General features: G+C 44.9%; 1 protein-coding gene across 1 annotated transcript; it reads left to right on the forward strand.

Moving 5' to 3' along the window:
• Nucleotides 1-1,707: 1,707 nt before the first annotated feature.
• Nucleotides 1,708-3,187, forward strand: LOC114293132 (uncharacterized). The gene is made up of 2 exons (XM_082923667.1): nucleotides 1,708-2,398; nucleotides 2,445-3,187. The coding sequence occupies exons 1-2, from the start codon at nucleotides 1,708-1,710 to the stop codon at nucleotides 3,185-3,187; spliced, it is 1,434 nt and encodes a 477-aa protein (XP_082779793.1).
• Nucleotides 3,188-13,279: the final 10,092 nt, after the last annotated feature.

Below are 13,279 nucleotides of genomic sequence, written 5' to 3' on the forward strand. Positions count from 1 at the left end.
ATGGTGGGTGGCGGGTAGCTGGTGGTGACAGGTGGGTGGTGATGGTGGGTGGCGGGTAGTTGGTGGTGACAGGTGGGTGGTGGTGGTGGGTGGGTGGGGACGGTGACGGGTGGTGGGTGGTAGCGAGTGGGTGGTGGTGGTGGTGGTGGTGGCGGTGGGGGTGGCGGTGGCGGTGGCTAGTAGTGGCAGGTGGGTGGCAGGTGGCGGGTGGTGGTGGGTGGTGACGGGTGGTAGTGGTAGGTGGATGGGTAACGGTGGCGGGTGGTAGCGAGTGGGTGGTGGTGGTGGTGGTGGTGGCAGGTTGTGGCGGGTGGGTGGTGGGTGGCGGCGGGTGGGTGGGTGGGTGGGTGGGTGACAGTGGCGAGTGGTGGGTGGTGGTGGTGGTGGGTGGTGGTGGCAAATGGGTGGCAGATGACGGGTGGTGGTGGGTAGTGGCGGGTAGGTAGCGGTGGTGGGTGGGTGGGTGACGGTGGTCGGTGGTAGGTGGTAGCGAGTAGGTAGTGGTGGTGGGTGGTAGGTAGCGGGTGGGTAGTGGGTGATGGTGGTGACGGGTGGGTGGGTGAGGGTGACGGTGACGGTGACGAGTGGTAAGTGATAGCGAGTGGGTGGTGGTGGTGGTGGTAGTGGTGGTGGTGGATGGTGGGTGGTGGTGGCGGGTGGGTGGTAGGTGGCTAGTGGTGGTGGGTGGTAGGTGGCTAGTGGTGGTGGGTGGCTGGTGGTGGCAGGTGGTGGATGGTGGTGACAGGTGGGTGATGAGTGGTGGTGGCAAGTAGGTGACGGGTGGTGGTGGCGGGCGATGGATGGTAGTGGCGGGTGGATGGCAAGTAGGTGGTGGTGGTGGTGGTGGTGGTGGCGAGGGATGGGTGGTGGTGGCGAGTGGGTTGCAGATGGGTGGTGGTGGCGGGTGGGGGTGGTAGGTGGGTGGTGAGTGGTGGTGGTGGGTAGTGGTGGCGGAAGACGGTGGTGAAAAATGGTGGCGGGTGGTGGCTAGTGTTGGGTGATAAAAAAAAAAACTGAAAACTCAAAATGGAAACACATTTTTTGTGTTTTCATTTTTTGGCCAAATTTATAAACTGAGACCACTGATTTATAAATCAAAAATTTTACCAAACAAGTTTTTATTTGAGTTATTAAAATTTTTGTAAATATAAACAGAAAACTGAAAACGTAAGTGTTACCAAACGGCACTATATATTCGGTTTATTGAATCTAATAAAACAAACAAATAAATAAATAAATAAAATAAGGTGAAAAAAACTTAGTAATAAATAAATAAATAAATAAACTTATTAAAAATAAAATTTGTCAACTTCTAAAATTATAAACTTTGTAAACTTATTAATAAATCAAATAAGGTAAAAAAAAATTATTAATAAATAAATAAATAAACTTATTGATAAATAAATGAACTTTGTAAAATTTTTCCCCCTTAATTTGGGATTGAATTGCATTATGGTTGTTATGGGTGATGCTATACTGTTAAAATTGTTGAAATTTAATTGAATTGATGAATTTTTTTTGTTATGGATGAGGATGATGCATTATGGTTGTTATGGGTGATGCTACATTAATGTTTTGTTTTATTTGTTTACCATAAATTTTAGGAAATGAGTTCAGGTACGAGAAGTTTAGGTTCAACAAGTGGTACACCAATGGAAGAAGATGATCATGCTCCTCTTTGGTGTTATGTTACAAAACTAGAAAAAAATGGGAGGAGGTGGTAATACTAGGTTTAAATGCAATTACTGTCAACAAGAGTACAGGGGGTCATACTTTAGGGTCAAGGCACATTTGTTAAAACTTTCTGGCAATGGGATTAGAGTGTGCCCCAAAGTGACTCCGCAACACCTTACTGAAATACAAAGGAAAATTGAAAAAGTTGAGAAGAGGTTAAAGATGGCTATGCCTAAAAACGTTCCTTTACCACCTTCCACCCAATCTACTTCAACAAGTTCAGGGGCTTTAGATATTGGAGGATTTAGGATGGAGGGGTATGAGCCAAGAAAAAGAAAGGCTACTGGAACTTCTGCTATAGAAAAGGCATTCAACCCAATTATTCGTGAACAACTACATTCTGAGATTGCTCGCATGTTTTATTCAGCGGGGTTACCTTTTCATTTATCAAGGAACCCATATTATGTTAGTGCATTTCAATTTGCTACCAACAATCCAATTCCTGGTTATGTACCACCCGGTTATAACTTGTTGAGGACTACATTGCTTCAAAAGGAAAGGGCTAATGTAGAGAGGTTGTTGGAGCCAACTAGAGCATCATGGAAGGAAAAAGGGTTGAGTATTGTTTCAGATGGATGGACTGATTCTCAAAGAAGGCCCCTTATTAATTTTATGGGAGCATCAGAAGCTTGGGCAGTGTTCTTGAAAGCTGTTAATTGTGAAGGCGAGCATAAAGACAAGTTTTTTTATTTCCAACTTAATTAGTCAAGCAATTGAAGAAGTTGGACATCAGAATGTCATTCAAGTCATTACAGATAATGCTCCAGTGTGTAGTGCAGCCGGTTTACTCATTGAAAGTAAGTACCCGAATATCTTTTGGACACCATGTGTAGTTCACACATTGAATCTTGCTCTTAAGAACATTTGTGCTCCAAAGGAAACAGGGGGTACTGCTTTTGCTTATGATGAATGTCACTGGATCACACTTTGTGTTGATGATGTGATGTTTATCAAAAACTTCATCATGAACCATTCCATGCGGCTAGCTATTTTCAATGAATTTGTACCCTTGAAGTTGCTTGCTGTTGCAGATACACGTTTCGCATCTGCCATTATCATGCTCAAAAGGTTTAAACTTATAAAGCGTGGCCTCCAATCAATGGTTATTAGTGACCAGTGGGTTTCTTACAAAGAAGACGATGTTGGGAAAGCCGCATCTGTGAAGGAAAAATTATTGAATGATGTGTGGTGGGATAAGATTGATTATATTTTAATTTTTACATTGCCTATCTTTGAGATGCTTAGGTTTTGTGACACTGACAAACCATGCCTTCACTTAGTCTATGAAATGTGGGACACCATGATTGAAAATGTGAAGGCAAGCATCTTTAGGCATGAAAGGAAGCTAGATCATGAGGAATCAATCTTTTATTCCGTTGTGCACAATATACTAGTTGAAAGGTGGTCCAAAAGTAACACTCCTATGGTCGAGGTTATCTCCGACGTGGCATAGTGACGCCGACGTGTCAACCGAGGTGCCACGTGTCGTGGTAGTTAGGCCGAGGTGATCTCGGTATGGCCGAGGTTATCTCCGAAGATATCGGAGTCCGAGATTAACGGATAAGGGACAAGAGTCCTAAGACGAAGAGGGGACTCAACCAAGATAAGGATAAAACTCTTAGGGAATTTATCTTTATCTCATGAGGAGTCCAAAGTAAGCACAGAATTGGAATTCATAGAAGTCATACTTCTAGTAGGACTTGGATTGAGTATATTATAAAAGAGAGGCACCCCCATGGGTCTAAGGTATGCAATTTATGTTTTGAGTATTAAGTTTAGCACTTGATTATCTTTGAGAGATATACTGACTTGATCGTCGGAGTGCCCCCGGGTGGAAGAACCACCGCCGGAGCCTTTTCTTTCTGTTACAGGTTGCTGAAGCCATCTATTCTGCCTGTGCTCTCCAGCTGATCACTAAGCAAGCAGTGTGGTCAGATTTTCACCCACACAATTTGGCGCCGTCTGTGGGAATCGAAGAAGAATAGATGGCCAGTGATGGAGAAAGGGAAAACATTGGAGGCAACACTCCTGTTGGGAGTGGCAGACAATAGATCTTGATATTGAAGGAGACAACCACAATACAGAAGCCCGTGACCAGGGTCATAGAGAGAAAGACGTCATCCAGGAGGGCGATACGTCAAAAAGGACAGACCAAGGAAAATACTACAATGAAGATAACCTCCAGGTATGGAGGGACAGGTGCCTACGGAGGGATGAGGAAGTAAAAGAATTGGCGAACAAGTTGGCAGACCTTCAGTCAGTCGTCAACTTCATGATGCAGAATAATGTTATGCGGCCACCATACCCGCTGCAAGATACGCCGATGCCAGCAACCAACACCCAGAAGGACGGAAGAAAAACGATCCCCGAGGTCCCTCAGCATACCAGGAGCGGAAGGCATTCTCACCGGCCTTCCAGGGAAGTCGGACGAGAAGAGCCGAGGCAAGAAGAGTCCCGAAGGACGCACCACATGAAGAATAGAGAGCCCAAAGAACATCGGCATATTCAAGGGCAAGCACTCTGCTTTGACACAACCCATGGAGAAAGATCCAAACGGGCCCACCATGAAGCCGAAAGCAGTATACCAAAAAGACTAAAATCCAAAGACAGCCAAGCTCCAGGGAGGAGCAAAGAAGACCTAAGGGACTACCTCAAAAGGAGACAACAGAATGCTGAAGCCGAGGTAAACTCCCCAGTAAAACCAAAAACAGCCTTCTCGGTGGAACTAGACAAATTCGAACCACCAAAGAGATTCAGTATGCCGAGGTTTCAAATTTATGATGGTAAGTCAGATCCAAACTTTCATGTTGGACTATACCTGAATTCAATGGCATTATATAGCGGGAACGAGCCGTTGCTCTGCAAAGTTTTCCCCTCATCCTTTGGGCAAATTGCATCTGATTGGTTCCATAAATTACCAAAGGGAAGTGTAAAGACATGGGAAGGCCTGGCCGAGATGTTTGTGGCCAGATTCGTGACCAACAAGCTGCAGCCCCTGAGGGTTGATGCTTTGATGGCTCTAAGAATCACCAAGGAAGAAGGCCTTAGGGCCTATGCGAAGAGGTACTACGAGGTGTTCAACCGAATACCCGAATGCAACCAAGAGGTAGCGGTCGTGTCTTTCAAGAACGGCCTGAAAGATGACTGCCCACTACGGAAATCTTTGGCAAAAACATTGCCAAAAAGCATGGAAGAACTCATGGCAAGAATTGAGAAGTACGCCAGAGCCAAAGAAGATACATCGGGAAACAAAGAGGAAAAGCAAGAAAAGGGAAATGGCTCGCCGAAGCGAGGCTGAGGCAACAATGGGCCAACCAAACAAGAAACAGAGTTGAGAAGTAAACAGGCAGTAACGACGGTGTTCCGAATCCCAATCCATAAAGTCCTAGATCAGATTCGAAACCAACCTTATTTCAGGGCTCCGGCAAGAACACCAGGGGAATTCATGGGAAGGAACGTTGGTAGACGTTGTGCCTACCACAATGAAGAAGGGCACCCAACTCAAGGTTGCAGAGCCTTAAAAGCACACTTGGAGGACCTGGTGAGACAAGGCCTTCTGAGGGACCTGGTCGATGAAGCCAGAACAAGGGAAGAACAGGCAAGGTTGCCTCAAGCACCAGCAGCACCGCCTCCCCCAGCACAGCTACCACAAGCAGGGGGACCTAGGGTGGTTAATGTGATCCACTCAAGGATCAACGAAAACGAAGTCAGAGGAGAGACCCGGAGGGTAAGACATTTACAGCATGTCTACCAAGTCGGGGAGAAGAGACATCGGCCAGAAGAATGCCAAGGGCCGATGATCGCCTTTACTGAAGCCGACCTAGAATTAGTCCAACACCCGCATAATGATGCCTTGGTAGTATCCCTCCAGGTTGGGGAGTGCCAAGTGAAACGCATCCTAATAGATCAAGGCAGCTCTTATGACATCATGTATGTCAGATGTTACAAGGAGTTGGGCCTTCACCCTGATGACTTAGAACAATCCAGCGGCCCGATGGTCGGCTTTAATGGAACGCCGACATGGCCACTGGGCGCAACAAGCTTGGAAGTACAAGCCAGCACTAAGAAGATCCAGACGGAATTCCTGGTAATTGACACGCCCTCACCATACAACATCATCTTGGGAAGGCCATGGTTGCATGCAATGGGGGCAGTTCCCTCAACGTTGCATCAACTACTGCGGTTCCCAACAGAGCATGGGATTGAAGAAGTTAGAGGAGATCAACTGCAAGCAAAAAATTGCTCCATGGCAGCAATGAAGTCCACCTGTAGTATACGAGAGCGAAGGAAAGCAGAAGTTGAAGATGAGGACATGGAGGTCCTAGAAGACGTCGGGAAAGAACCAGCCGAAAAGAGCGAAGAGGCGCTAAAAAAAGTTTTCATCCAGGAGGGCAACGAAGAGCGTTTCTTTCTTCTCGGCTCAGGCTTAGCTAGAGAAGAAGAGAGAGAACTGGAAGATTTTTTTGAGGGCAAACATAGAGGTGTTCGCCTAGACACCTTATGAAATGCCAGGCATTAACCCCGAGGTCACTTGCCACAGACTGAATGTCGACAGGTCGGAAAAACCTGTGATTCAACGAGCCAGAAGACCGACGTTAATGCACGTCGAAGCAGTAGAAGAAGAGGTAGACAAACTCCTAAAGGCCAGGGCCATCCGAGAAGTTCAGTACCCAACATGGCTGTCCAACACAGTAGTAGTAAAAAAGAAGAATGGCAAATTGAGGGTTTGTGTAGACTTTACCAGCCTCAACAAAGCCTGCCCCAAAGACAGCTTTCCTCTGCCCAAGATCGACCAACTGGTAGACGCCACTTCAGGACATGAAAGGATGAGTTTTTTAGATGCATACAGAGGGTACCACCAGATTGCCATGTATCCTCCAGACGAGGAGAAGACCGCGTTCATCACCCCTAAAGGCCTGTACTGCTACAAGGTAATGCCTTTTGGGTTGAAAAACGCAAGAGCAACCTATCAGAGGTTAGTGACAAAGATGTTTAAGCACCTGATTGGCAAAACAGTAGAAGTCTACATCGACGATATGGTCGTAAAAACCAAGGAATCAAAGGGTCATCTTGCCGACCTAAAAGAGGTCTTTGACATACTCAAAAGATATCGGCTCCGACTCAACGCCTCAAAGTGCGCCTTTGGAGTTGGATCAGGTAAATTTTTAGGGTATCTGGTAACAAGAAAAGGCATTGAGGCCAGCCCAGACCAAATCAAGGCCATCTTGGACCTACAGAGCCCGACATCGGCAAAGCAAGTTCAAATACTTACTGGAAGGGCCGCAGTCCTAAACAGATTCATCAGCAGAAGCTCAGACAAATGCAGACCCTTCTTCAACCTGGTGAAAAAAGCCACGGACTTCCTATGGACAGAAGAATGTGAAGCCGCGCTAACCGACCTAAAAAAGTACTTGACCACAACTCCAGTTCTTTCCAACCCAGTACCAGGAGAGGAATTGTTTTTGTACTTAGCAGTCTCAGAACACGCAGTCAGTGCAGTGCTAATCCGAGAGGAAAAAGGGGAGCAAAAGGCTGTTTATTATGTAAGTAAAACTTTGGCCGACGCAGAAACAAGGTACCTACCACTAGAAAAATTAATGCTGGCCTTAGTAATGGCTTCAAAGAAGTTGAACCATTACTTTCAGGCACACAAGATTGTGGTCCTAATAGAGCACCCACTGAAGTCCTTATTACAACAAGGAGACTTAACATGAAGGATAGCAAAATGGGCAGTAACCCTGGGCCAGTTTGACCTGGAGTTCAGGCCGAGAACAGCAATAAAGGGCCAAGTTTTGGCCGACTTCGTCGCAGAACTCACACCTGAAGCCATCGCACATCGGGCTCCGTCGAGCCAAGATGAGCATTGTCCCAACAAGCAAAAAGAATCCCAGCAAAAGACAAAAAAGCAAGAGAAGGAGATGCTCAGACCCTGCAGCATCTACATCGGTGACTCATTCAGACTATTCGTCGATGGAAGTTCAAACCGCCAGGGAGCAGGGGCAGGAGTACTGCTAATATCTCCAGATGGAGAAATAGTAGAACAGTCCATCCGTTTGGGGTTCAAAGCCTCAAACAATGAAGCAGAATATGAAGCATTAATTGCAGGGCTAAAGCTGGCAGCAGCAGCAGAAGCAGATGAGGTAATTGTTTTTTGTGATTCACAACTCATTGTTAACCAGTCAACAGGAGAATTTGCAGCCAGGGACGAAAGAATGTCGGCATATGCAAAGGAAGTCGTCAGATTGGCAGCCCTATTTCAGAACTACAGATTACTCCAAGTTAGCCGAGATGATAACACCCACGCCGACGCGTTGGCTAACCTGGCCAGTTCAATTCAAACTGGAAAAACAAGGACAATTATGATCGACTACATGTCGGCCCCGAGCATAGAACAACAGAGCACCGAACAAGAAGCAATGTTCGTGAACTTAGGACCAAGCTGGATGGATGCAATCATTGCATTCCTAAAAGAGGGGAAGCTGTCAGAAGACCATAAGGAAGCACATAAGATCAGACTGAAGTCGGCCAGATTCAGTCTAACAGCAAAAGGCCATCTCTACAGGAGGTCCTTCACTGGGCCGCTTTTAAGGTGCATACACCCTTTGCAGGTTGAAGATTTTCTTTACGAAATTCATGAAAGAATTTGTGGAAGCCATGCTGGGGGCAGATCATTAGCCCACAGGGCCATTACCCAGGGGTATTGGTGGCCCTACATGCAAAAGGATGCCGAAGCCTACGTGAAGAAGTGTGAACAATGCCAAAGGTTTGCACCTTTGATACATCAACCAGCCGCTGACCTGAACCCAGTATCCAGCCCTTGGCCGTTTGCCTAATGGGGCATGGATCTGGTTGGACAACTTCCTCAGGCAACTGGGCAGAGAAAATATTTGTTGGTGGCGACAGACTACTTTACAAAATGGATAGAGGCAGAACCTCTTGCCAAAATCCGAGATATGGACGTCAAGAACTTTATATGGAAAAACATTATCACCAGATTCGGAATCCTAAGAGCAATAGTTTCCGACAACGGAACACAGTTTGACAGCAAACTCATCAAGAACTTTTGTGCAAAATTCAAAATCAAGAATTATTTCTCAACACCAAGTTTTCCTCAAAGCAATGGGCAAGCAGAGGTGTCCAACAAAGTAATTCTAGATGGAATAAAGAAGAGACTGCAAGCAGCAAAAGGAAAGTGGGTAGACGAATTGCCTAACGTACTTTGGGCATATCGGACTACGCCGAGAAGATCAACAGGAGAATCCCCCTTTGCCATGGCTTATGGCACAGAAGCAGTCATCCCATTGGAGATCGGCATCCCAGGGATCAGAACCCAGGGAGTAGAGAATGGCACCAATGACATACTCTTAGCCCGAAATCTGGATTTGCTGGAAGAACGAAGAGAGAAAGCTGCAATTCAACTTGCAATATACCAGCAACAGCTTGCCAGAGCTTACAACAAGAAGGTCAATCCAAGAGATTTTCAAGTCGGCGACCTAGTCCTGAGAAAAGTCGTCGGGAACAAGAAGGATCCCAGGGAAGACAAGCTTGGCCCAAACTGGGAAGGACCCTACAGAATTACTTCAGTATTAGGCAATGGAGCTTATCGGCTTGAGGACAATGAGGGCAAAGCATTGCCCAGACCTTGGAATACTTGTAATTTGAAATTTTTCTATCATTAGATGTGCATCATTTTTTGGCCGATATCATCAATAAATTCTTTTCAGAATTATTTCAACACATATGATTGATAAAGTTATGCATTAATGTTTATTGAAGACATAATTAATGTGAACCCAAGTCAAACTCAGGTTCACATTGGGGGCAAAGAAAAGGCAGAGATTATTCCTTAATTCACTTGTTGAAATTTGTAGCAATTTACAAGTTGAAATTAAGCTGATTCCTTATCTTCACTTGTTGAAATTTGTAGCAATTTACAAGTTGAAGTTAAGCCGAGATTATTCCTTAATTCGCTTGTTGAAATTTGTAGCAATTTACAAGTTGGAATTAAGCTGATTCCTTATCTTCACTTGTTGAAATTTGTAGCAATTTACAAGTTGAAGTTAAGCCGAGATTATTCCTTAATTCGCTTGTTGAAATTTGTAGCAATTTACAAATTGGAATTAAGCTGATTCCTTATCTTCACTTGTTGAAATTTGTAGCAATTTACAAGTTGAAGTTAAGCCGAGATTATTCCTTAATTCACTTGTTGAAATTTGTAGCAATTTACAAGTTGAAATTAAGCTGATTCCTTATCTTCACTTGTTGAAATTTGTAGCAATTTACAAGTTGATGTTAAGCCGAGATTATTCCTTAATTCACTTGTTGAAATTTGTAGCAATTTACAAGTTGGAATTAAGCTGATTCCTTATCTTCACTTGTTGAAATTTGTAGCAATTTACAAGTTGAAGTTAAGCCGATGTTATTGCTTAAAGCAATATGTGGGTTGCTTCACCCTAAGGAAGATGCTTAACACCTGTTGAAATTTGTAGCAATTCACAAGTTTATGTTAAGCCGACATATGATCACCCGCAGAGGTATACAGAAATTTACAGGTTGAAGTCAAGGCTAAGTATATTGTTTAAACACTTGTTGAAATTTGTAGCAATTTACAAGTAGGTTAGATCGAGATCACTGTTTAATACTTGTTGAAACTTGAGAAGAAGCTTGCAAAGTTTACATTGAGTAGTATATGTTTTATACTTGTTAAAATTTATGCAAGGTTTGCAGGTCAGCATCTTGCCGAAGAAAAAGTTTTGTAGTTATACCCGAGGTATGTAACCCCGAGAAGATTGCACAAAGGAAAATTTCTACGTATAGAACTATGACGGAAACAATCAACAGAACATCACAAGATTAAAAACATCTGTAAAAGGAACAGTTGCAGTTACATATTGAAAAAGTTGCGTCGGCCATAAGAAGAAGTTTTACATTGTCCAGAAATTAAAAGAGAATACAGAGTGCAAAGTGCAGAAAAAGAAGAAAAAAGTACAAAAGGCATTTTAAATCAAGACTCTTCAGTATTAGCAGCTGCAGGGACTGGGACCTCGGACGATTCTGGCAGAACCTCGTCGGCCACTTTTTTCGCTTGTATCTCGGCATCAATCTCTGCTAATGTATTCTCAACACTTCTTTCTACCAAGAGAAGGTCGGACGATAGCTGCCCAATAACAATTTCCTTGGCTGCCTCCTCAACCTCATCACCCTCCTCATCCAAGGTTAAGTCCATAACCTGTTCAGATGGAGGAGGGGACTTGGCTTCGGCGGCATCCTTGGGTTTTCTCACCAAGGCTTCTTCATGGATCTCCTTATCTTCATCCTCGGCATCAGCCTCAGACTCTGATTCGCCTTCAGGTGGAGGTGGGGGAAATGGTAAAGGAATAGCGTCGGCCCGGCGCAATGGCGAGTCAGCGGGAAGATCAAGCTTCTTTATCAGGGCCATCCAGCCAAGGGAAAATCCCCTGTTGCATGCCTGCCTGACTTGAAGTTTATAGTCCTCAGTGACATCAGCCATGCCCTGTGCATAGGCCTTTTCGTCGGCCTCTTTGACTTCGGCCTCTTTGGTGGACAGGGCTTGCTGGAGCTCTTTCTCCGCTTGGGCCTTCTTAGCCTCGGCCTCTCTTTTCTCGGCCTCAGTAACTTTTTTGACGGCCTCAGTGGATTCAGCCTTCTCAAGAGCTAAAGTTTGGGCTTTAGTTGCAGCCTCGGCCTGATCCTCCAGTTTTTTCATTTTTGATTCAAGGGTCTTTATCTCCTTCTTCAGAGAGGACGTCTCCCTCTTCATATCAACCAATCTTTGACGATTTTCAAAAGATTGCATTGAAAATGAATGGGCATGTTGGATAGCCTAAAGAAAAAACAGAAGTATTAGAAAATATTCTCAGTAAGAAACAGAAGAAAAAAATCACAAGTGCAAACAGGAACACTTACTTGAACGGAGTGTTGGAGCATGAGAGCGTAATTCTCATACTCACTGAGCTTAGCATTTCGCTCCAAGTCCTTCGGAAAGAGAAGAGCAGTGCTGATGGCGACACCAACGTTGATATCGTCGGCACTTTCGCTGGCCATAATAGGCCTATCCTCCAGAGTTAGTTGAGGGGCCCATGGAACGTCAGGCTTCTTGGACGTCGAGGTCGTCGCAGACGATGACCTCGGCTTTTTTGATTGTGTAGACCCTGAGGGTTGGGCCTCAGCAGACCTCTTGGTGGAAGCAGAGGTTGATTTTTTGCTTTCTGCCAGCTGAGAAATAGGCAAAGCATCCTCAGCTTCGGCATCAGTAGCCTTGGCCTTGGGCTGAGCCTTTTTTACTCTTTTCGGCTTTGGTGGGAGCATCGCATGCGTTGGTTCAGCATCGGCGTCGGTTGGAAGGTCGGCAAGAAGATCTTGAGCAACAGGCCTTGGACGAAACATCTCGGCAGTCTTCACAAGTCTTCGTCGACGTTTACGTTCTGGAATTGGTATTAAGTAGGGGGCCGAAGTAGATGGCAAATCAACTGGGTCAGAAGTAGATCCTTCGTCTGCCCGTGATATGGTAGCAGTGGAAGGAGTTGTGGCAGAAGGTGGAGAAAGACTTTTTTTCTTCCTTCTTGGGATATCGGGTAAAGTGGATTTATATGTAGGGATGAAGTTTAGTAACAGTGGGGCTTTTCGTTTATGGATTGGAAGGTTAAGGAGTTTTTTCAGATCTGTTCCTGGGAAGAAGGATTGACGGAAATTTTTCGGTGGCTGATGAAGATCTGCAGAACAAAGAAACAGACGTCAGAAACAGAAAATATTAAAAGCTTAAATAAAGACAACTGAGTGTTGGCTCAGGGCTCTTACCCTTGCCCTCTTTTACTGATCGAGGAAGAGGGTAGAGGTGGACATCTTCATCTGGACCAAATTTCCAATTTCCCGAAGCAATAACAAAGTCATCCCCAGCCCCCTTGTTAGAGTCTGGGAGGTCGGCTACAATTTTGTACTTGGTAGACCTCGGCTTAAGGTAATAAACAAAGCCCCTTTCCTTCAGGTTGAGGGGGCACATTGTATAACAGTACTGAAGGTCGGCCAGGGTGATCCTAAGATTCTCTTGCCTAGCTAAAGCTATAATACCGTTAATCACCCTATAGGAGTTGATAGTAAGTTGCATGGGGTTCAGTTTGTAGAAATAAAGAACTTCACGAAACAGGGGATCAAGTGGAAGCCGAAGTCCACATTCAGTGAAGGCTACTATAGGAAAGGGCATCGTATGGTCTGTGGGCATAATGGTATCATTATCCCCAGCTAGCTTAAGGTGAACATCGGCTGGGATAGAGAATTCCTGCCTAAAGTATTCGAGTTTTGTTGGAGTATTAACCCTATGCCTCCACATACCCATTATGTCAACTTAAACAAAGGAAGAATGTATTACAGAAAATGGGCGTTCAAAGAAGGGTTGCAAGAACCTCAGCAAAGACCTAGGGAGGGACTGACAAGGCTTGTTTCAGTTTTTCCTAAAAGATTAAAGGTTCTACACGCAAATCCCAGGCCAAAGAAATATAAAGAGCAAAATTGAAGGCACAGATCTGGA

This window comes from Camellia sinensis, chromosome 4 (assembly GCF_055761805.1).
Source record: "Camellia sinensis isolate YWXY chromosome 4, ASM5576180v1, whole genome shotgun sequence".
Lineage (NCBI taxonomy): Eukaryota > Viridiplantae > Streptophyta > Magnoliopsida > Ericales > Theaceae > Camellia > Camellia sinensis.

Excerpts from the sequence above, each read along its gene's own strand:
- LOC114293132 (XM_082923667.1), top strand. The coding sequence starts at position 1,708 with ATGGGAGGAGGTGGTAATACTAGGTTTAAATGCAATTACTGTCAACAA. Across the intron at positions 2,399-2,444 it reads GAAAGCTGTTAATTGTGAAG|CAATTGAAGAAGTTGGACAT; the intron begins GCGAGCATAAAG and ends TAATTAGTCAAG.